This window comes from Sturnus vulgaris, chromosome 5, assembly GCF_052056855.1.
Source record: "Sturnus vulgaris isolate bStuVul1 chromosome 5, bStuVul1.hap1, whole genome shotgun sequence".
Taxonomy (NCBI): domain Eukaryota; kingdom Metazoa; phylum Chordata; class Aves; order Passeriformes; family Sturnidae; genus Sturnus; species Sturnus vulgaris.
The window spans coordinates 11026563-11051701 of record NC_142247.1 but is presented as its reverse complement, the minus strand read 5'-3'; the positions used below and the strand labels follow the sequence as shown (position 1 = coordinate 11051701).

The window sequence follows — 25139 nt, the reverse complement described above, 5'->3', positions numbered from 1 at the left end:
TTGTCCCTCTGTGGCAAAGGGACCTCCAGGCAGATTTATTTTCTTTTACCTGTGCCTGACAAAACGGTGTTAACCCTAATTTGGTGTCCAGTTGCCCATTTAGCTCTGGCTGGCCAGAGCCAGGGAGGTTTTATGAAGGACCATTACAGAAACTCATGACTCTGACTGAAAGCCAGGAGCAACCCAATGCTCTGGCAATGATTATTTACTGTTTTTCCCATGTTACATGCTGTATTTGGTCATGTTCAGTAACTCTGTAGTAATCAGACAAGATGGAACGGCGGCTTGTCAGCTGATTTAATTAAAACCACATTGTTTCTTTTTTTTTTTTTATTGCCTCTCACACATCATTAATATTCTGTCTAAGACGCGCCTGCAATCTAAAGATTGGAATCAGTCTCATTGTGCTCTTTCCAAGCTTGAATTCCCAGACACACAAACCTGGGAAAGAGTTTTAAAGGGACAGGTAATAGTTAGAAACTAATTTGATTACATTGAAATGGACCACTCATTTGTCCAAATAAATGCTTATTAAGGGACCAGTCTTTCAGGTTGCTTTTAAATGCAATGCAGGCTTGGCTTTCATGGATATGAGTGGGAATAGAATATATTTAGGATTTCCCAGGAATCAGGTCTTTGCTCTGCAGTCTTCTGCTCATTCAAATTGTTGGTTATGCAAATATATGAAAAGACTCAAGTAAGTAACACTGCACCCATTTTAGCTTGGTTTACTATTTAGGTCTTTAGCAGCAGTGCTGTATGGTCCCTTTTCTGAAGTGCCAGGTGAGATCCATTTCAGGGTGGCACTGGGAAGGGAACTCCCCATTCAGGCCATTCCCGAGGCTCTCTGGCAGTGCCACTCCCAAGGTCAGAGACTTTCTGGGACCAAAGGCCCTTCCTTGGCTCCAGTGACCGAGGGGTCCCTGCCTGGCTCCCCACACACCCCACTCACATCACACCAGCTTTGCCATGGCAGAGGTGGCAGAGTCCCAGAGGGCTCATTCCATAAATCCATTTATTGCTGGGGCAGTGACACAGCAACAGCCCCAGCTGGTGCCTCCAGGGAGGGACCCGGCAAAGGAACCCCTGGGATTTTATCCCATCACTTTCTCCCCGTGGCCAGTCTCGCTCTTCGTCCCGAGTCTTCGGCTCCTGCCCTATCTCCGTGTCCATCCACCTCGCTGCCATCATTCTTTTCATCTCCTTTGTTGTCCAAAAGTTCGGCAATTCCCGGCGGCTGCTGCTGTGTCTCAGTGTGTGTCTCATTCACCTGGCTGGGTGTCACCCGCCTTTTTGTCCTTTGTCATCCCAAAGGTCGGCTCCCACCCAGAGCTCAACCTGTATTTCAATCTGCATTTAAATCTGCAGCTCAGCCTGCATTTCCATCTGCAGCTTGCGAGCCCAGCTACCTGCACCAGATGTGTTCCTCAACAACAGCCCATCAGCCAGCATGTGCACTCGATTTACAGCCAGATTACAAGGCAAAAAATAAATCTAGCATTTAAAATTATATACAGCAGTTTATTTAAACAGCGATTAACTTTCATCAACTGTGCGTGCATTTCTGTTTTCTTTAAGAAGCCCTGCCACTCTCAATCACAGCTGCAGCCCTCCTGCAGCACCCTGCTTCTTGAACCCAGCTTCACAGATAGTTCACAGCCAATTACCATACAGGTTTCTTATGTTAAAATTAAGGCAACTGGAGTCAACAACCGCTGCTGAATGAAGGTAAAAGCTGGAGAACATTTTGCATAACAGTCATCAGCGTAGCTGATAGCTATTACAGTGTTCTGGTGAAGTAAGCCTACGCAGATCCTATCTCTCCTGCCTGTCTGTTCCAACATGCATCTCATCTCACTGGCAACCCTTGGCTTTAATTAGCTGAAGTCTCTGCTTCAGCCTTTCATATGTCAACCAGCCTGTGTACACTTCCATATTTTTAATCAGTAGCCTGTTGTCTTTACTTTGTCATTCGCACTAGCATATAAATCTGCCCTTCTTATGATCCTCACTGCTTGGTAGAAGTCAAAACATGCTGTTTAATTTTCCTGTTCACTGATTTCCATTTGTTTCATGTTCAAATGCTGGCTCCTTTCCCCCTTTCGGGCATGCTGTGAGCATTAAACTTAGCGATTAAATGCCAAAAGAACAGTTCTTTTCCCCTTCCGTGCCCACAAATGGGTCATCCTAACCCTGGCTGGGATGCTTCCCTCGACAGCGTGCCCTGTGCCTGTGTGCTCAGCCCGAATGGGGCTGGGGGGATGGGAACTGGGCTGCTGCAGGCTGGCAGAGTTCAGCTAACGATGGCTAAAATAAAACAGGTGCAAAACTTATGTGCTCTCATAAGGTTGTGTCTGGCTTTTTGCTGTTTGTTCTCTTTTTATTTTTTCTTTTATTTTTTTTTCCTTATTTTTTTACCCCTATTTTTTTTCCTCATTAATCTACTACTGCAGAATATTTCATTTCACCCACGGCACAGCTGAAGACACCAAGGCTGAGAAATACATGGACGTGAAAGAGCGAGAGGGTCACATGTAGCTGTCCACTGGCTTTCACATTTTCTGCTTCACTGGGGGAGACTCTGTGCATGTCTGACAGGTGGGGTGGCTGGCCCTGGCATCTGTGCCTGGGGTTGATCCCCCAGCTGAGCCTGCAGCGTGCTCAGGATGTCATCCAGCTTCTGGTCCATCTGCACGACCTGTTAAGGAATCAGAGAGCAGAAGAGCTGTCAGATGGTGGCAAATGCTTCTGGTGAGAGGCATTCCGAGGCCAAAAGCAAGGAAAAAGCCTGGCAGGGAGCATGGGCATCTGAGAACCACCCAATCTCTGAGTTTTGTCCAGCTCTAGACCAGATGACACTGCAAAGTCATGGGGAAATTGCAGCAGAAGGACAGGACATTGCTGGCCCAAGGACTCAATTCAACCATTTTGTCTCTCAGCCTTTTCCCAGGATAGAAGATGATGCATCCTGCAAACATCTGCCCTGGGACTCTCCTTCACTCTTTGGTTTATTGTGAATGTTTTTTTCCCAGTACCTCTCCCAGGCTTCACCACCCTTGGTTGTAGGACATCATGCTTTCCATTACTGTCCTGGGAAATGAAACAGCCTCCCCTCCCTTCTCACTGTAAATAGATACCTCAGTGATACATGTTACAGTCAGAGATCCTACCAGATATGGTGTTTATTCCCATGCATTTTTAGGCTAACCTACTAAAAACCACATAGTATCACCAATGACTTCACTACAAAAAAAAAAAAAAAAGAACAGCCATTCTATAGGAAGACATACTAGTTCCTTCTCTCGTTTCCTTGCTTTCTAGCTGAAATTTCTCAGCTGTAGACCGTAGGTAGAGGAGTCTTTCATTATTATTATTATCATCATCATCATCATTAAGCAGGGAAAGACAAATACGGATTTTTAAAGGGAAGCTGCACTCATGCTTCCTAGTAATTTTTATGTTCTGATTTTTTTTGGGAGCACATAGCAGGCATTATTCCCTTGTGTTGGTAGGGCTTGCCTTCACTGCAAATGGCTCCCACATGCCTCAGCATCACCCAGTGGGACAGGCTGGGGGCTGGGGGCTGCTTGACTTTGCTCCAAAGGCAGAACTATGGGCAGCATCATGTAATCAGCTGGGATCACTTCTAATGATGCTTGAACACAGTGCAGCTTTGTGTTATGGATGAGCCCAAGGAAAATGAGCATTTTGAAGAACATTGAATGGTTCACTTTACAGTTATCTGCTGTGAAACTGTGAGCCTCTGCAAACTGTGATCTGTCCCAGTGGGTCTAATAAACTTTGATAGCAAACCTTTTAGAGTGATATCAGATCTAAACTGAGCTTTCATTAAAAAGGGAGGCAGAGAGAATGAGAGAAAGATTCCAGCCTTTCTCTGTGTGAAGATAACTTTGGAAATAGCCATTGGCAGCATGGACTGAAAGCTTAGCAGGCTGAGATTGCTTTAAAAACCCAGGCAAGGAAAATCACCTTATCCGCTTTCGCCTCTTCTGTCTCTTCTCACTCCAAGTGTTGGCTCCCCTGGGGGCCCCTCAAACCTCAAGGTACCAGGAGCTTATTCAAGTTCTATCTTTTTGGCAACCACTGTTCTCTCCTAAATACAACCTGCTGGGGGAAGGAGTAGAGAATCTCTGCTACATTACAGAGGGAGAGACGTGCCGGTTTCTCTTCCTTTCCTGTAGTTACAACTGCTAGCTTCTGGTAGAAAAGCCCTTCTCCCTGCCTCTGTTAGGATGTGGGTCTGGGTTATCTGAGAGAGTGTTTACAAGCAAGAAGGGAGTGTTTAGGATGTGGGTTGGATAGCAGAGACCTTCACTACAATTTCTGCCTTCCAGGTGCATGGCCAGCAGTATCTGAGCAGTCAATCATTGACAAAAACACTGACATTGCTCTGTCTCAGGCACAGCAGCCCCAAATTCTGCTCAGCATTGACTTGGCTGAGAGTCTGAAAGTCACTAGTGGTTTAAGGGTTAAGCAGCATGGAATTAATTTAAAAACCACAGCCTTTATTTTCTCCTCCATTCTTGAAAAGCCTGTTTGGCTGATGCTGGTAATGACTCAACAGAATCTTTCTTAAGCAGAAATGTTGCTGCAGAGCAGAAACTAAAGCAGAACTAATGTATTGCAATAGAGTAAAAAGAAGTGTAGGCAGGGAAATGGGATCAGGCAGATGAAAGCTCTTTTGGGGCTTTCTTTTGTGAGGCTTTTTTGATTTTGATCTGCACGCTTTATCTTAGATAAGCTATGTCTGCATATTCCGTATCATTTAAACTGTATTTCACTGCATTTTGCCAACTCAGTGAAAGAATGTGACAAGGAATAATTTTATGCACTTTTCTTTCCAGGAGAAGAGGAGGATGGAGAATATTCATTTGTAGGGATGGAAACTGAGAAATCCTTACACAGGGGAATAGATTACACTACACTTTGGTCACACCTTCCACATGAGGATCAGTAAATATTTCCTGAGCACCAGCAAACAAAACTGCAAAGTTCTCCTGTGTCAACCACACTTGGGAGGGTTTTCATGATAATTTTTGAGATTAGAAGCAGGACCCTGCAAAATTAAGTGGCCCATAGGTAGATGTAGTCAGCACCTTGTCGAATTGGAGGTTTTTAAAGAAGGGTCATATTTGGAGGCTGGTTAATTCTGATCAGGGAGTGGCAAAAGAAGAGCTGTGCACACTTGGCCTGAAGTCAGTAGGATGACTTGCAGGGTTAGAGGAATTTTCACGTGGGTGAAGGTTTTTTCCACAGAAGGGTCCTGGTTTCAGGTTTCTCCAAATCCCCCTCACAGCTCTGAGTTTCCCATGGCCCATACAGAAGTTGCCTGTTTTGAGCAACACCCCCAGGCAAGTGCTGAGAAAGGGTTAAACAGAGCAATGTGTTTTTCAGAGGAGTAAAGTGAGAAGCCATCCAGAGCTGGCTGCAGAGTTTCCAGAGAGATGTGATATGGCCCTCGCTGGCTCGGTGGAGACAGGTGAGCTTGGCAGCTGTCCATGGGCAAATGGCAACAAAACTCCCGTTCTCCCACATCACAAAAGCGCTCTGGAGATGATCTATAAAATTGTTAAAACGCTTTTATATCTTTTCAACTGCCCTGTAGAAAGGAGACTTGCAAAAGCAGTTTAAAATATTGCACTGTTGTTATTGGGACTGTGAGGTGAGCTGAGGGAGTGTTGAAATGTGTATTTACTCTAACATCCCCCCGTGAAAGGGGGCTGGACTCCATGGTGACATGCAGGACTGTTAGATTTAGAAAAAAAAAAAAAACAAAAAATCCCTGCCACCAGCTCCAGCGAGGCACAGCAAGCCACGAAGTCACTCAACCCATGGGGCTCAAGGTGTCCCTCCCTTCACATTGAGCACCAGATTGGCTTTCAACACCCGTGGGATGTTTGAGGATACTTTTGAGCTTCTGTTTGTGGGCTGATGATGCTTAGATACCTCTTTTTACCTCAGTCGACTCCTGCTGCAGAAATGCCTTGTGGAGAAAGATCCCTGGCATGGCAGCAGGACAGATGAAGAGGGGGTTTGCCACATGCTGGACAGATTCCTAACTCCCCTGAGAGCTTTTTTTTTCTGGCATATTTTGCACACAGAGACCATAAACAAAATGCATGTGTGGAAAACTCAGCTGGAGTAGCCACATGGTCTCCCCAACTCCTGTCACTTTAGGCCAGAAAAATCCCTCTCCCTGTTGGTTTGGTGACACCTCTAGATTTTGTCTATCTTTTTAATATGATTTCTGGAGGCTGGGAAAGCCAGTACCGATTATGTGCACAACACACTGACTTGAACTATTTCCAGAGAAGCAGCAGAAGGGGAAGATGGTCTGCTGGAGCATTGGAGTAAATCTGTAAACCCACAAACACACTCACATGTTGCTAAGTCAGTGAAGCTTTGCACCAAAAGCTTAACCCCATAGATTACATAAAGTCATTGTCACCTCCTGGAGGCTCTGCCCTCTCCCTCCCTGCCTTGGTGCAGTTGTCTGCAGCATGTCCAGGCTGGTAGCAGGGATGCAGCACGAAATGGAGAGGAAAGAGGGGGCAGCCCAATTTGTGTCACCACTCAGAATGTCATGGTGTCCTGGAGCAACAGCACCTTCTGCTTTTGGTTGAGCTGGACTGACTTTGGCTGCCGGTTTGCCTCACTCCAGTGCAGGAAGGTGTGAGCCCACAGGACAGCCCAAGGTGTCCTGGCAGCAGTGGAGGATGGAAGGGGCACTCTGTGGCTGAGCCCCATCCCCTGCTGTCAGAGCTGCTGACCGAGGGTGCTTTGTCCTGGGATATGAGATATCCAGACCTCCCCTCCTTGCTGTGCAGCCCTCATCCCACAGCAAGCTGCAAACCTAAGCATGGACAGCCCAGAACCACCAGAACCCAGTGGAACCCAGGAGCTCAGCAAGGGCTTTGCTTGCTGGTGTGATATTTTCCAGCTGACACTGCAAAGTCAAGCCCATCTGGGGTTATATATACCCCAGCCCAGGGTTTTCAAACCACCAGAGTCCTGAGCTCAGCCCATGAGCAGCGGGCCAGCTCTGTGCTCTTGGCTTTACCATTTCCTCTGTTTCCAGCCCTTGCTGCAGCTCCTGCTCCCAAGGTAGCTCCAATGAATTAGGATCCATTCTTCTGCAGCTCTGACTTAAACACAACCTTCCTGGAGGGTTTTAACACCAACTGCTTGGAAGAGTTGTTTGATAGGTAGGATTTATTTTGTCTGGATAGAAGTGCACATATGAACCTGAGTGTGCTATGAGCTATTTCTACCTGCAAGTGCAGGTTTCTGATACTCTCAGCTTGGAATTTGTGATAGGCCACCTAAGGTCAGTTTGTAGAAGAAAATGGTATTAATGTAGTAAAATCAGATGTGATTTAGTTGCACTAGTGCAATCCATTTTATGGATGCTTCCATTTCTGACTCATGTGACATATTGATTTAGCTTAAGCTCATTATCCAGAAATTTGTACCGTTTTCACATATTGATCAGGTCTGTCACATGATACTTCTTCTCATTCCAGATGGTGGAGTGATTTGATTAGATCCTGTAAAGCCCATGTTTAGCTTTATATGCACATCTGGTCTTGTAGCTTCTCTCTGCCTACAGTTACACCCAATTATTCAAACTAATTGCCTATTGTACGGTTCGAAGCCTGAATTGTTTATTTTAGGAATTGCTTTATTTTTTAGCATGCGGATTTATTGCTGCCCAGAGACTGCTGATTCTGGGAAGGGACATCTTTTGTCTACAGCTCTGCCTGCAAAACTGTGTCCCTCTCACCTTGCTTGTCCTGTTAGAGATATTGCACTGAGCTAAAATGCTGAATCCACTGAAACTTTTTCTCTCTTCAGCAAGGCCAGACAATGTCAGTGTTGATGTAGCTGTCCATAGCTGTGAGGAAGGCAATGGCCACACCAGGCACAGAGACTGGGACTAGCTTGGGCAGATTTCTCTTGTGCGAGGTGTGGCTCCAGAGCAGCCTCTGAGCCTGCTCCAACGAAGTGCTTATGGATGTGCTTGAAGCATGTGAAGAGTCTTCCTGAGTTCACCAAATATTTAAGTGCTTTGCTGGAGTGGAGCCAGAATGGTCAACAGTTTGCAGGATTACACCTTTAGGATAAGGTTTTGGAGTCTTCTAAGTACTCATACACACATATGCCCAGAGATATAGCTACACCACCATTTTCCAAGTCTCTGAGGAGTAATAATTGTCATCTATCATGACATCCTTCTTGAAAAAACCTTGGCATTCATATTAGCAGAGAACTAGCAGCCTGTGTCTCTTAAACAACAGGAGGGCTTTGATGAACAAGATCCCATTAACTGTCTGAGTTTGGGATGAGTTGTAATGGAGTTGGCCTCAATTCCATGATGATGCTGTAGGAAAAAAGCAGCACTGCCATGTGGCACAGACACAGGGAAACACCTCACAGTGGGACATCAGTGTCCTGCAGCCATCTGCCAGCACTCGCTGGCCCAGCACTGAGCTGTGCTCCCCTTGCTGGGCTCTGCTGAGGGTGCAAACAGCACAGAAACACCAGCTCCAGACCAGGAGCTCTTGCCAGTAACCATGCCAGTACATAAGTAAAACCTAAATAAGCTCCAGTTCCATGGTGGCCTGTTGTTCACACAAATCCAGTTCTTCATGAACACCAAAAAAACACATGAACCACCGGACTGTCTTGTTTGACTTTTTCCATGTACCCCTTAGCAGATATCGGCTGTTTATTTTCATTCCATGAAACTTATCTAGATAATGCCACAATTTTCCAGGCCTCCCTTCCTTTATCCCAAACATCCCCACCCATTCTTAGGTCAGGTGTTACAACCTCTAGTGGCCTAGGGGATGGTAACTTTATTTTAAGTATAGCTTCATTTATTTTGGTTTCCATCTACCTTTCCTGTTTAAATGAAAGCATAAAGTCTATCCCACTGCCCTGAGCTCCTGGGGTATTTCCTGCCAGTACCCTCTTAGTGAGCATTTTATTTTTGTATTTCCCATGCCATAATTGCACTGATGAAGCTCCCCAGTGAGACCTGTGTCTGTGGTTGCTGTTTCTGGTGTAAGATGTAGTTTGCTTAATTGCTAAGCAACTATCACAAGTTGAGTCCTGGCTTTCTAAAGCAGGCCTGGTCAGCACACAGATTATGAGTTACTTCTTTGGGGAAGGTGTGATTTATTGTTTAAAAATGAATCCTTGTGTCCTAAACAAATGAGGTTTGGCTGATGATGCATCTGTGTGTACATATGCCATATTGCTATGGCAGTTTTGGATTAAGCACATTCAGACACATTTGCCCAAGAGTCCTTACAGATAAAAAGTTCATAGAGATTTCTGAAAGTTTGGCACTTGTGCAGAAGACAGACATCCAAATTAGTGCCTCTTTGAAGGAAGGGCAGAAGAGGAAGGTGAACTGTATTATTGGACCCCGGAGAATCCACACAGGATGCCCTGACCACAGGAAAAGCTTTATTCAGCTCTTGCCCCTTATTAGCCTCGGATAATCAACCACAAAATAGAGAGTCACAGGAAACCAGGCAGCATAATTTCTCCTGCTCCCAGAAGTACTTGTTTCTGGCTCAAGAAATTCCAGTGGTGCCACTCTTTGAGTGGACACAAGGCTAACTTCCCACAGCTGCCATTCCACAGCAGCAGGAGCTGGGCTCTTGTCCCCTTTCAGCTCTTTGCACATGCACCTGTCTTTGTGTCTGCAGCCAGTGCTTTCTGAAGTTTCGAATTTGTTCCCCCCAGCAGGTGAATGAGACTTTGCAGAACTCCCTGTCTCCTGAGCCACGCACATAAATGGATATTTTTATTGTTGCAGGACGTTTTGTTCCTCACCCTCCTCCGGATCCTGCTCAGATCCTCCCTGTAATCTTGCCATCTCTCTTTGTGCCATCGCTCCTCAGCCACACCCGGGATGACGCACTGCCATTTCTCAGCTCATTGCATTGTGTGGCTACAGGTCCTGCTGCAAAACCAGTGTGGAGACAAACAACAGGCAAAAATAACAGAGCCAGGCCGGCCTCAAAGGTGGATCTGCAGCCTCTCTGAGTCACACTGCAATTTCACAATAAAGCCACCTTGTAACTTATGCTCCAAGACGCTGATTAATTTAATTTTTAAACCTCTAAACAATACTGGACAGAGAGGAACAATAAAAATAAAAAGGAGTGCTGAGTATTCAAATGGTGCCAAATGAGCACTGAGAAAGGAGTGACCTTAAGCCTTTCACTAGATGTGTGAGATAACTCAGCATTTTAGATGGGTGTGATGAACTTGGTGTTTGCATCTCACCTAACCCTTTGAATAGATTCTATCAAGCCTTGTATGCTCTGATTGCTTTGCCTTCACTTTGGCTTTTTTGAGCTCAAATAAATCCCCTCCCTGAGAAAGACATCTAACCACACCAGCCTCATGGCTAGATAGGGTTCACCAGTTCCTGCAAGGGGGAGTCACTTTGGACTGTTTCTTTTCAGCTTAGTTGCAAGAATAACTCACTGATACTAATCCCAGGGGGAGAATTCCTTAATCCAGCCCTGCTGACCTGACATACCTGATGGACTGTGAGTGCCAAGTAACTTCCATACACTTTATCACAGGTGTTGATACAAAACTGCCCCCCATTCACACACACACATACACACACACACACAAATCCCTGCTTGAAATTATCAGCCCATCTTATAGGTTGGTGAGAAAGGCAAAGCAAGAGGGAGAGAGGGAATGTTGTTATTGGGAGGAGCACAGGCATTATGGTGATGGAGATTTAGATAGCAAGACATGTAGGTACTAGAAAAGTTCCAGGCAGTTCTTGTAGGGCTTGACCAGGAGCTCAGAAACCCAAGATCCAGTCTGCACCCCAGGCCAGCCCTTGTGCATTGAGCACAAGTGACTTCCTGGACAAGCCTTATCAATATTGGTTAACCACGTGGATCACATAACCTGTCATTTCCTGTCTTTCTGACATGAAATCAGTCAAAATTGGATAGGTTTCAGTCTTGGAACAAAACAGAAGACACAGACAACAAAAAGGTAAGAGTAATCTAATATGAGGGCTGAAATGTTGGCTGTAGAAAGGAAGGAAGTTGTGTTGGAAAAAGAAGATCAATGCCTGTTGGCAGAGGACAGGATGAGAGAAGATGGGGTTGGTACTTTGCCTTTCCCAGTGTTGGCTCTTTGAGGATTGATGTGGACATGGCAGAACAAGGTTGAAAGTGTGGCATGCTGCTCATGCCAGGAGGAAAAAAGTGATCAGGAAGCAGAAGGATGATTGTCTGGAGATCAGAGACCATTGTCTGGGCCTCTCTTTTCAGCTTACACCATTTTAGCCAAACCCTGTAGCCAGACTAAGGGCTGGTCTGTGTGCAGATTTGTGCTGCTGCCAGAAAAACCAAGCTCACAACATGTCCTGGGCATTGGGGAGCCAGTCCTGGGCCCTCGTTTTGCTGTTTCAGTGAAAGTGCTGCAGGAAGCTCGGGAGAAGCTGACTCGTGAGGGTCTTGGGAAGTGAGAGCTGGGCTTTGCACCATGAGCTGTTGAACAGGTTAAATGAAAACTTCTGCCCTCATTCCTTCTCTGCCCAGCATGGGACAAGTCCCTGGGGTTGCCTTGACACAAAACACTCACCGAAACTCTCACAGCCTCTGGAGGTGCCATGGGATTTTGCACAATGCTCACGAGAGCTGCAGAAGCACAGGGTGGTGTTACATATTTAAATAGGATTACAAAACACCATTGTTTCCTCATTAAAACACAGAAACCCAAAGCAAGTGAAATATTATCAGGCAGTGCTGATTGAGGGTGTAGCAGTTCTTGATTCTGACTGACTCAAACGTGCTTTGCTGAACCCTTTGGTTTTTGCCTGATTTGTCATTTGATGGATTTTACTGGCTTGCTGGTGTATTCCAAGGCTGATTAACAGCACTGCCACATGTATTTTTAATGAGTTCTTGAAAAAGCTATGGCAAGTGGGTGGACTCTGGACTGCCTTGTCCAGATTTGGGACCACAGTGACCTGGTGCTGGGGGTGTCTGTCTGTTCAGTCACACCAAGCCACAGCATTTGATCCCAGCTCAGCAATACCCACAGGCAGGAAAAACAACAACACAGCAAGGCACAGTTCTTGACTTGATCTGGGATTGCTCAGCACCTCGAAGGGCCTGAGCAGTGCTTGGGAGGTGACAGCACAAACCAGTGCATGAATGGGCTACAGCTGCAGTACTGTGTGTGCAGGACAGCAGAAGAGGTTGCAGTGAATTTGGCTGGATTTGTCTTTTTCTCCTTCCCAAGCTAGAGAATTTACTGCATAATATGTTCTGTAGCTAAAGAGATGTCCATGGCCATTTAAAACACTGACTGAGAACAGAAGACTGGGCAAAGCAGATTTCCCAAATCCAGAATCTCAGCAGCGGCCGCTTTCCATTTCTTTTGTGCTTGAAAAATAAGCGAGAATTTTGAAAAATCAGCATGGCTACATCCCCAGGGGAGACTCAAAGCATTAATTAAAGCAAAGAAAGGGAGGTGTCTTATTTGAACTCTGCTGAGCTGGATGGATTACCTATGAAAGCTGGCAGTGACAGGACAGCTGTGTGAAGAAGCCCGTGGCAGAAGCACCGGTGTCTTACACAAACAACAGGAGACAGGGCGGGAGACACAAAGCCATAATTGCCAGATAGATTTCTTCCTCATGAGGCACTTGCTAAGTCAGCAGGAACCTGCCTCAATTTTCTGTTGAAGGCACTGTGCTGTTAATTAAGAGGGAAAAAAAAATCAGCTATGCCTACTATCGCTTTTACAGCTCTTTAGCCTTATCCTGCAGGGAATACTGTCAGGGAGACAATTATGTACCATATATATATATATATATACATATATATATATATATAATATTTCTCCTCCATGTTTCTTCTTTTTTTCATATATCACTGCAGAGAAAAAGTACAGCAATAATAAAAAGGGACGTGTATTAACATGAACACGGAGGTGTAGGAATATGAGAATGGCCTGGTGATATTTCACTGTCCCAGCATTTAGTAGAACAATTTAAACCAGTGCTGCAGTTTAATTAAGATTTTGGGTTACTGGCTTTGTTGAGGTTCTAGAGGTAGAATTGGGAAACCATGGAAATCTTTATGCAACTTTCTGCCATGAGGGAAAGCATATGCTTTTCATGTCAGAAAGCTAAATTCCATTAATAAAAGAGAAATAAGCTGAAATTCATTAAGAAAATAGGTAACACTTCTGACTACTGAGAACCCCAGAGATACAATTGCTTACAAAAACTCAGCAGCTACATCTACTTACAATAGAATTGTAGAACTCTTTAAGGTTGGGAAAGACCTTCAAGATCATTGGGTCCAACCTTTGATTTACTCACCATGAACTGTGACTTTTATCTACTGGCTTAACATAATCTATATGTCTAAGCTGTATTTAAAAATGCCTGGGTTATTTTCTGGACCTGCCCCCAGTCTGGATCCCAGGACCATGGATGCCTCCTCCTCCATGCTGAAGTGACAATTTTACTGCTTGCAGATTACACAGGAGCAGAGGGAAAAAGCAAAAGCCCCAAGAAGAGGGTCTTATACTGTGCTCCAGCTAAGACACAGTGCACCCCATGAAAAAAAAAAAGGGGTTCTTCACCCTTCCTCCCCTTGCCTCTGGCACAGTCAGCTGAAATGTCCATGGTAAGGCACACGACTGCTTTTTTTCCAGGAATTTGAGCTAAGGTTTTAATTACTGTTAATAAGGATGTGGATTTTCTGTCTTGCAAAAAGATTAAGAAAAAATTCCCCAAGTCCCCAGACTGTGCCAAGCCTGGGTACAAGCAAATAGTTTCTTTGCCATGCAATCTAATTTCCCCCTTTTTTATTTGCTAATGATCTGCAGAAGACAAAAAAATCACTGTGAAATACATGATCCCCTCCCCTTTCATTCTGAAAACACTGAAAAACCTCCCTTCAAATATTTGTTTGTTTTTCCTATTATTCCTGAAAAATCCATCACAATCAATGTGATTCCTTGTAGTGCAGCAGATCCTGCAAATTTTGCCTGGGAAGGGAAAAGAGCTCCTGCCAGGTTTAGTTCAGAGACTTGTGACTTAGCACAGGTTGTGTTTGGAGGAGCCATGAAACCAGAGAGGAGGGGAAAAATAAGAGTTACCTCACCAACCATCCTTGGGCTGTTTGGCTGCAGAGACATCACTGCTGTTCTGGGGCTCCATCCCCAGCCCTGGCCAGAGTAGGACCCCTGTGCACAAGGGGGTGACAGTGAAGGTCTGCACATCTGTGGTGCAGCCAAAATGCTGTGCCTTCCCCAGCCCTTGCAGCATTTCCCAGGGACTCACAGGGATTACTCAGCTCACGGTGGTTTCAGTGCCGTGCCCTGGGTCAGAGCAGGATTTTGGACATGGCTCTGTTTACCCACATCACTTAGGCATGGCCAGTGAATGTGGCAATCTGAAACACTGTTTGAAAGCCAAATGTGGTGCTCAGGAGTGGATTTGCTCGGGCACTTGGGGGAGATTAAATCCTCTTGTTAGCCACAGGGCAGCATGGTGTGGCACTTGGTGCATTAGGCAGAGCTGAGAGAGGCTTTTGTAATGAACCCAAAACTTTGCTGGCCTCCAAAGTCTGAAAAGGTTCAGGAACTTTTCAGAAAACCTGGATTGATCAGATTTATAATTTCAAGGAGGAACCTCTTGAAACACCCTGGTATGTGCATGATTTTGAGCCTAGACCCGGCACACTTGGCACTTTGGAAGTTTTGCTTTGGGTTTTTTGCATACAAATCCAAAACACAATGTAGACTCAGCAGGGAGGAACTGATGCAGACCAAAACTGCTGAGTTTTGCACAGCTCTAATTATAATCTCCTCAGAGTGCTGGTTTTATTTATTATTGTTTGTACTGTGGTAGCAGTGTGGGGCTCCAACCAGCTCTGGGGCTGCACTGTGGAAAAGGCAGGAGAAGGAGGCAGCACCTCCAGCCTGGAGAGGGTATATTCTAAATAAACAAAATAGACAAAGAACGAGGGAAAGACATAAAGCACGTAAGCAGAGTGATTAGGGGGTGTTGGCAAGACAATGCTTTTCTTTGCATCTATCTCACCCACACACAAAATTGTGTTTATTTATCCTGTAAACTCTTTGGGGTCAGGGCTGCATTTTCCAAAATGTGTAGGGAGACGGGATGCAAGAAATGTGTGGAGAAATGGAGGTGCTGAGGGCAGCAGCAGGAGATCAGCATCCCATGGTGCTGCCAAGCTGGATTTGGGCAGTGAGAGTGGGAGCAGGAGGAAGGTGATGGTGAGGGAGGGACAGAGGAGGAGACTGAGTGCCCTCCTTAACCTTGGTCAGGTCAGAAAACCCACTGTGACAACCTGGGACAAGTCACCAGACCACTTCATGCTGCAGATTCCTCTAGGGTTGAGCAGGGCTAAAGTGGCATAGTTCTTCCTTGGTGTAAAATGCTTTGAGATACTCAGGTGGAGGAATGCAAAGATTTATTTTTCATAAACCTCTTCACATATTCTTTTCACTGCCAAGTCAAGGCCTGAAGCCAGGAATTTTAGAGAAACATACTTCCATACTTCTCTCTAATTTTATATATATATATATATATATATATATATGAATATAAAAATACATTTGTGAAAGAGGCCAAGGTATACTTTTTCAAAATGAAGCCTTAAGTTAGATTTCCTAAATCTATATATAGGCTCTTAAATGAACAGCCAGATTTAAAATCAGGACACTTCATTAAAACTGAGATCAGGAGTCTAGCTATAAGTTCTTGAAGATGTTTTGCCACAAGCTAGCTGGAGGTTTCATATCTTAAAAGAAGGTTTTAATGTCTGGTTTTGTTTTTTATTTTTTTTCCTCAAGGATTTAGGTGAAGGTTTGGACCGGTTATTTTATCCCAATTATTCACCATTCTGCAACTAGTAATTAAAACAAACAGCTCTCTGAAGCTATTTCTCACAATGGGGAAGATTTATATCTTGAAACCGAAGCTTGTTTTTTCACTATTTTCTACACTGCGTAAACATCCAAGGTTGTTATTGCAGCAATCACCAACACAGGCTCTCAGAGCTCCTTGCCAGACTTGTGATATTTATTGTTTGAAAAGCCCCAGCTCCTGGAGTGAAGTGATTAGATGAGAACCTCAGCTTTCAGTTAAAAAAAAGAAAAAGTAATTTTGAGAGAAACGGGGAACCATGACCAGAATGCAGAGTCAAGGGTCCAAACATCAGAAAGGAAAGCAAAAAAGAAAACCCATATGTGTTATTATTTTTTTAAAGCCTAAGGACACTTAAACCAACTCCCCCTTGTAATCTGGCAGAGGGGGCTGACTCATGGCTTGTGGCTGCCAGGGCAGGGGTTACTCATCGCCTTGGAGTGCCCAGAGGTTTTTCCCCAAGGGGCTGCTCACCCTCTGCTGAGCTGCACGTGTTTGTACTGTCAGGTGCTGGGCTCCAGCCACTTCTATTTTCAATTTTTTTCTTCCTTTTTCCTTTCAAACCAACTTTACTGAGGCATTCGTTTAGGAAAATATCCTGAAACAAGAAATTAACACCGACTTGGCAAATAGAGACAATAGGTCAACTCCTGGTTCTTCCAAATCTGACAGGATCTCTTTAGCTTTCAGAAAAAAGAAGAAAAACAGAACTATTCAAAAGTCTTGGCTGCTAAATAGTCAATAAGGCCATAACAATGTAAAGCAAATGTAAATATTATATGATGAAATGCATTTTTCAAAAAGCCCTCTTTTCTCAGCAGTTACATGGGCTTTATATACAAAGGGAAGATTCATTCCTGAAGGTAACTCCAGCCTATGAAACAACCCCCTACATATCATGGCCTAAAATATCTATTTTATACAATGCTTTTACCTTGTGAAAGCTCATTCAGCCTTCTGATTTATGAAGGCTGTACTTCTCCCTGCTCTGCTCTCCACAAACCCTTGGGGGAGAGGAAAAAAACACTGAGCAGAAACCTGGCTAACTCCAGTGTGACTAAGGGGCATTAATACTGGAAAACCAATGCAAGGAGTGCAACAAAAACACAAGCAGGAGAAAAACAAGAATGTTTGTGCATGGCAAAATAGCACAGGGTGAAACCTTTTGTAGACAACAGGCAGGGTGGGTCCCAGATGAGGCAGCAGAGAGGAGTGTGGTCTTTTCAGGTGGCTGAATGTGCAATCCATAGCCATGTTGCAGTTTGTACGGTTTGCATTTATTTATTTACAGGGGTACAATTCCCACCTCTCTTCAGGGTGCAGTTAAACCTGACTTCCCCTTCAAAGTGTGGCTGCAGGAATCAGGACAGCTATAGAGCAGCAACAGATGCAGTTACAGCTCAGAGGAGAGAGAAATCTTCTCTTGCAGGAGTGAATAGATGCCAGAACACTCTGAAATCCCCCTCTTTACCAGAGAACTTTGCATTATGAATGTGTCTCTCTACTGGGGCTCGGGTTATGCCTGCAATAATGACCCAGTATTGTCATATCTCTTTCAGACATACTTTGTGAGCTGGTGGAAGACAAATGTTGGACACACCAGTGCTGTCAGCTGCTCCAGTACTCTTCAGGAACGCCATTCTTCCTATTCCTGCTGTTGATTCAGCCACACATCCTGCCAATAAGCCATAGCAATAACTGCCTAACAGGTCATCCTCACTACACAAGAGGGGGCAGTTTGCCAGCACCAGACAACCACCAACCGTGGCTGTTCCAGGATAACCAAATTCCCAAGGGTAATGGCAGCCCCTTCTGAACTGATGTCTTATCCCTCTAAAGTCCTGGAGCTTCCCAAACTTTTGATGAACACAAAGGTGCAGCCTGATACAGTCCCACAGTCCAGTTCTGGGCGTGCTGTTGTGGTCCCGAGTGAGCCAGCACTGGGGTGTCACAGCTGCTGAAACCCAGGCCAAGTGTCTCTGCTCTGCCATGTCTCAGCCTGGGTGAGCTGCTGAGCTCTGCTTTGTCAAGGTTACAGGGCAGGGCTGAAGTGTCCTCCAGCCAAATCATCACTCACCCAGTGCTCATGTCCAGAGAGATTCACGAAGGCAAACAACTGGAACAGCTGGAAGGGAGGACACGACAAAACAGAGACTTCTCATTTGCTTTTTCAGACAGATCAAGGGGCAAAGGCGAATATCCCACAATAATTTGGCAAATACCTCAAACACAATGCTCAAATCTGTGGGATGTGGCTTCACAGAAGAGCTCACCACCTAATGCACCCCAAAAAAGACTGGCACAACCATACAGTTAAACTCAAACACTGCTCCAGGCTTTGGAGGCTGAAACTCAAGAATGCCAGCCCCACAAAAACTCTGCTGCAAAGACAAAGTCAAAGTCAAAGCAACTCAGGGAGATTTGTAGATTGAAGTGGAAATGCCCTCACTGCACTGATTACTTAATGCCATTTTATTTCTTCTTTCCCTTTTGAAGAGAACTGTTGTGTGAGCAAACAGAGCCTCAGTTTTCTTGTTGAAGCTCCTGACGCCAGTGATCCTCCACTTCCATGCAACCCAAAGCTATGTGGAAGTCATAGGGTCAATTTGTTTACCTTGCCTGTGGCAAGGCTTGGGTTCATCAGGTTAATTCCAGTAGTTGCTAAAAGGTCTTGCTTGAATTTTTTTTCTCTGGTGTCATATGGCTTTTGCTTTTTTTTTTTTTTTCCCCCTCATAGCAGGGGGTAACCATGAACTGTTCCAAACATACCAAAATAAACAACATTTTTCTGCATCAAGCTCATCCTGTGGATTAATTCATTTGCATTTCTGGCCCTTTCAAGTGACGGGAAGTCATACAGATGTGAGCAGTCATTTAAGGATTTTAAGGGTTATGGTTCACATCATCCAAAATTGATACCAGGACTACTCGTTCACAAGAAAAATTATGGTGGACATACTGATGTTTTGGGAAGAATGGAGGATTTTTAATAATAATAAAAAAATATATTTTACAGCTGCTATTATTTGTTTAAATTCAAAGCCTCTGGTGCATCCACACTGATCTGTTGTGAATGGCTTCTTTGTTTTTGGTGGTAGAAAAGTTGATTTCATATTGCTGATTCTACTGGGTTTGGATTACTCTTGTTATCCTTTCAGATAATGGACCATTGAGCCTGCAAACAAGTCTGCTGTCTGGTACCATCAGCTGATTTACATCAGATTTCTGAAATTGAGTAGTTCCAGTTCTTGGGGGTTATCTGTATAGGAAAAGCAAGAACTTCACAACAATCAGGGCAGCAAAGCACTCTTTTGGTCAAGAACCAGCACATCTTAAATACTGCTAGGGTGAACTGGGCTGTATACAGGAATGAGTTAATCCTGAGATAACTGTCAATAATTTGCCATTAACCATGGCTATTGATTCTGCAGCCTGGCCTTAGGTAAAATTACTATATAAAAAACCCCACAGTGGCAATAGCAAAAAAGTACAGTGTTTTCTGGCAGGCTCTGTGAGCTCCTTCAATGCAGGAAGCAATAGATTATAAACAACTTTTATTTTAATCCCTGCAGGACGCGTTGTGAGAGTCCAAAAACAAGACCTGTTTTTCTCAAAACCCTCCAGAGGAAAAAAAGGTCTTGATATCCCAATAGAATATCAAAGAGATCAGCAAGTAAAGAAAAACTATCTGTTCCTGGCAAGACATCAGAACAGTTCCCACAAGTTTATAGTTGTCCAACTGATCATCAAAAAAAGAGTTTTGCTTGGGTTCAGGACTTTTGAGTGCCAAGAGGTGTTGTTGATTGTGAGATGCCTGGTATTTTCAAGTGTGCCAGCCAAAGCACTGCTGAGGGATCATAAATGGTCCTTACTATGTGAAATGTGTTATCTCTGGGCCATTTTATGCATAAACTGGTCTTTCTGTGAGCAAAATGCTCTGTGACGTGCTCAATGCAGGCAGCTATTGTGTACACAGAATCTTGTATTTGCACGCACCTGAAAAGTGTACACAGATCTATTTCCTGTGAAAAAAATTATCTAATTCTTAGATGTACAGAAGTCCATCAGTTTTTGCACTGCTCACCATGAGCACATCACAGGGGTTTATTTTCACAGATTTTATTTTTGGGCAGAGACTGAAGGAAGGCAGCTTTTCCCCAGCACCAACGACTGGATATAGAGTTTTTTTTCCCCCGTATTTTCTCTTCTCTCTGTTCCCAGTTCCTGCCTGCTCCCCAGGCCAGTGACAAGGGGCTGATTGAGTGGCAGTGGCCAGGGGACAGCTGCAGCTCTGGTCCCCCAGCAGCCAGGGACAAATGCAGGCACCCCTGGGTCTGTGGTTTGCTCACAGCCACCATTGGGTTGGAGCTGCCATGCCACCCACACTGAGTGGGCACTCAGAGAAAAGCAGCCACAAGCACAAAGGGTCTTCTGGCTCTAAAGGAAACCTGAGTTTGGAAGGTCAGCTGCAAATCTTTCAGAGCTCTTTCAGAGTCATGAGCTGTGCAAGGGAGGGCTCTGTGCTGGGAGAAACACAGGGGCTCTGGGAGCACAAGCACAAGGATTTTGGCAAATCTTCCTCAATGCCAGCTTAGGCTTTGACTCAGATGATGTTGTTAGGCCGTTTCAATCTTCACACACAGCTTTGCCATCTGATCTGAGTCATTTTACACCCTTCTTCCAGACTAGCAGAGTATATCACTTCTCTGAGGTGACCAAAGTGGTCACTCGAATGCTGATAATTCTCCCAGATGGAAAGGATGTCTGGGGACATCCCACTATCTTCTCACTACCTTCCTTCCTTCTGTCCCCTTTCCCCACCCACTCCCCTCCAACCATCCCACGAGTTGTCAGGAGAGCACCTCAGTTCCTAGAAGCACGAAACAAATGCTGTCCTGGCAAAGCACAGCTTTAATGAAACACCAGATGGGGGCTGCTGCTTGCCCATGACTTTGGAGAGCTGCTGGAGGGACTGTAACACCAGGGCTGGCTCTGAAGGAAGCTCCTTGTCACTGCAGAGTGCCCCATGCCCTCCACAGACCTTAGTCCTGGTTCTTGTCCCTCTGGTGCTGGAAGCTGGTGCTAGATGGTGTCTGTCCCCACAAATGCTTTGTGCACTCGGAGCTTCTGAGCCACCACCCGGCACAACCCACCCTAAATATGTCCCAGACAAAATACTGGCAGTGCCAACCTTCAAACCCTGTCACTTAAGGGTTGTGGTCCCACAGAAGTGAAGTCATTGGTGAGGCTGCAGCCCTCCCCTCTCCAGATTTCAGGAAAGCTCAGCTCTGACAACAGGCAATGCTTAGTTGAAGGGTTGCCAGCAATTTGGTGAGTTATTAGCTTTGCAAAGCTCCTCAGCCAGAGCTGCCCTGTCATCCTCCTCAACACAAATGTTCCTGTCATCTGTCACTGGGTCCTGCCATTTTGCTGCAGCAGAGGAAGTCCACACTGTCCAGATAGGAACCTGACTTTGGCAGGAGATCGGTGTGAGTGGGGAGTGAAAAAAAATCCCGAGGTGGAAACAATCCAGCAGGAAAATCACAATGCACTGAGGTGCAAAATTTCTGAAAGCAAGGGGGCAAGCCCTCCTCAGTGCCTGCCCTCCCAGAGGAAGGTGGTTTGTGGCAAGTTCAGATTGTTGGTTGTGAAAGGCGGATCCCAGTGGCCACTGCTGTTGGGCATGGCAGGGAGTTTTGGAAACCAATCTTGGAGCTGAGCACAGAGTTCTGCAGATTGCTGTGAGTGCTGACACTCAAAACTCATTTTAGCTGTGCTTCACCCTCAGAGATTCCACCTGCATTCCTTGTGACCAAAATCCTGGGAAGAGAAATTCATCTGGTGATTGTCACTAAACCATTTCCTACATCTTTGCAAAGAATGCCTTTGCAAGGGACTTAATGAGATTTTGTTTTACTGCACAACTTTTTTCATACATGCTAGTCATTTGAAACGGTTAATCACTCAGCTCTGGAAATGCAATCCTAAAATAAAATAATAGAAGGGTTGAAAAATGTTTTTGTAAATGGTTTTGACCGAATTATACTGCTTAATGATTTCTTTTTAGTGTTATAAAAGGTATTCAACTGGCTACAGTTTTCCCACTGTTGTTCGGGATTTAAAATGTCATTTTTATTTGCCTGACCAAATTCTGAATGTGACTCAATCCTCCCCCAGCCCAGAGCTGTGTCCTCTGTAACAGGAATAATGTTTAGGATTCAATTCATAGTCCACCAGGCGAGTATAATCAAAGTGACTCGGCAGGGTGTGGGGGGGAACAAAAAACAAAGGGGAAAAAAAACCCAAACAAGCCACTCCTTCCCCCCCCACCCCAGCCCTTTCCTGGTACAGAACAGAGTGTCTTGTACTCCATTCAGCTGGCGTGGCTGCAATAGTTTTGTGCACAGGTACAGTGAGCTGCTACTGCTGCTGCTGCTGCTAAACAATCAGGGGAGACTGTGATTTTGGGGATGAAATTCCCAGAGGTGGAGTGGATGGATGTGTTTCCCTGGGTCAGCCCCAGGGTTTACAGGTCCTCTCTGTCCCTGTCCTGCCATGCTGTGTGTGCTCTGTGTGTGTGTGTGTGTGTGTGTGTGTATTTCCAGGGAAGTATTAAAAAAAAAAGAAAAAAAAAAAGAAACATTTTCAGGGACTGCACAGAAACCACTGCAGGAGTTGCTAGAGCAGTGTGCATACGCTCGAGAGGAATCCCTTTCAGTTCCTCTTTTCTTCAGCTTTATTTAAAAAGGGTTTGAAGGCTGGTTTAATTACGAAAACCAGCTCTCTAGACACCAAACAAAACGGCAGCCTAGCCTAAGTTGGCACCAGGACAGATGCATATTTTGCTCCCTTCTCCATGCCAATCGGCTGTAGCTCATCCAGTATGTCAATCCAAGTTGGCTGTTTGAAATCCAAGTTTAGTGGCCTGAAAATATCCTGGTCCGGCTTTGTTTCATGTGGTAAACAGCTTGCTCAGTTTATTTCTTCAATGTTCAAAACAAAAATCAACTCACACCCTTCCCCCTCCAAAAACCTACTACATATTTTGGTAATAGCCTCTCTTTGCATTTCACCCCACTGCAGGATTTCCCCTTTTTCTCTCTGTGTACACTGACCACGAAACGCTGGCAAAACACACTGCTTTTGAAAAGTTAGGCCTGATTCTGCTGGGCACTGAGCTCTGCTGAATGGACTCGAAGTTAAGACCAGAACAGCCGAGTTCTGCAACAAAAATGTTTGAAGCGGTTTTGCGTTTGCAGCTCTGCCAGCTCCTCTGAGCTGCCTGGCCATCTCCTGGATTCAGCTAAAATTGGATCTGGCCACCTGTGGGAGCAGGCTGGGCTCAGGGATGGTGGCTTTGCAAAGCTGGGTCTTTGTGGATCCCGGTGGCTCCTTGGGGTTCAGCCCCCCCCATGCTGTAAAGGTTTGCAGGACAATGTGCATCAGGCAAGAATAGCAGGCAGTAGCAGGGAGGGTTTATCATGATTTACCATTGATGCAAATTCCCTCCCCTCCCTTCCCCCTCTGCCATTTTAGTACAAATAAAGGGGCCCAGGCTCCCTAGTCAGCCAACAGGATCGGGACTGCCAAAAGAAAACAAACCCAGTGTGGGGAGGCTGCCCACAAAACACGGCTTAGTCAGTACTGCGGGGATGAGAAAAAACCAAACAGCTCCCGAAGGCCAGCGAAGGAGTGCGCTTTCCTTAATAACTAAACTCGAGCAAGGACTCATCTCTCCGGGTTTCTTACTGCCTGTTTCCTCACAAAGGAAACTGGGCATCTCTGAAAACCTGAAATTGGGTCTCCACCTGCCAGCTTTCTAAGCAGAAGCAACAGTTTTCCACAGGGTGCAGCTAAATCCTGGGAGATGATTAACAAGTCACTCGTCTAATTTTCACCTTTCCTGATAGCTTTGCAATTGACCCAGTGTTTACCAATACATTTATGGGTCACTGAAGAAGGAAAAAAGAGAGATACAATGTGAAGGGATGAAAGAGATATATAGCTTGGGAAAAAAAAGCAGATTAAAAATGTCAGGGCAGCTGGAGAAATCCCTAGGAAATCAAGAAACCACCAACTGTCACCTTTCTTCTTCCACCTTCCTGGTGAGAAGTTATATGGTGTTCAAACAAGGCAAGAGCATGCCACCTTTTAATTACCATACCTACATGGATGCTTTAGATGGGTATTTCATCTAGTGAAAATTCTGGGCAAATATTAACTCTGACTCTTTGGAACCTTTGGTTTAAAACAGAGAAGCCTGGGAAGCGTGAGGAAGGAAACACTGGGAGAAGAGACTCAGTTCCATCTTTTACCCCATCAGTGAAGAAGATGCCACTGAGCACAGAGGAGAATTCAGCTGCACTGAGAGCACTGCAGAGCCAAATGTTCTGTACTGCCCTGTGCCTTCTGCCCCAGTGCAACCCCTGCTTTGTGTTTACATTGATACACCATAAGAACAGAACCTGACTGCAGGCAGCCTCTGTCCCTCTTGGTCTGGGCTTTTCTGAACACACTTTTCCTCTTCCAAACGGCAAGGCAGGGACACAGGACAGGCACTGCCTCTATTCCAGGGCAGTATTACAGTTAAACTTGTCAGGTTTGGTTAAAATCAGCAGTAACAGGCGAGCAGCCCTGCCCTGCCCTGCCTGTGTGTGCTGGGACGGAGAGGCGTGGATGCAGCACAGATTGGGAATATGCCACCCCATTCCCTGAAAACACAGAGGGTCATCCAAGCTGTGATGTGACATCTCAGAGTTTCTGAGACTCGGGTCATCACCTGATGCCACACTGCTGTGAGGTTTTGGGGAGCAGGAGGGGAGGACACCCAAACAGCTCTGGGAGGCACCACACCAGGCACAACCCAGCGCCCTGCCAAGCCCAGTCTAGCCTGGGCAGCACGGGCAGGGTTGATCCTGACCACAGCACACACTTCCCCTTTCCCCTCCCCTGAAAGAAAATAACATATTTCCTGCAAGGGGATGATGACTTTGCAGTGCTCATAGCAGCTCTCCCAGTGGCCAGGGGATTTTCCAGGCTGGGAGACTTCAAAAGCCTGTGCTTTTCCACCAAAAGGCATTTTCAGTATCACTTGGGTTCAATTTCACATTGCTTCAGTGGGGAAGACACGGATTCATCTGGCTTCTGTACTAAC

The 25139-nt window shown here is 45.4% G+C and overlaps 1 protein-coding gene across 1 annotated transcript in view; it reads right to left on the bottom strand.

Annotated features, from left to right (window-relative positions):
* Window positions 1-361: 361 nt before the first annotated feature.
* The window catches only part of LOC106855798 (potassium voltage-gated channel subfamily KQT member 1-like), a 408060-nt gene continuing 383282 nt past the window's right edge, over window positions 362-25139 (bottom strand). Inside the window, exon 16 of the mRNA XM_014880742.2 lies at window positions 362-2698. Coding sequence (XP_014736228.2) covers window positions 2567-2698 — 132 coding nt within the window. The 3' untranslated portion in view covers window positions 362-2566. The remainder of the gene's footprint in view (window positions 2699-25139) is intronic.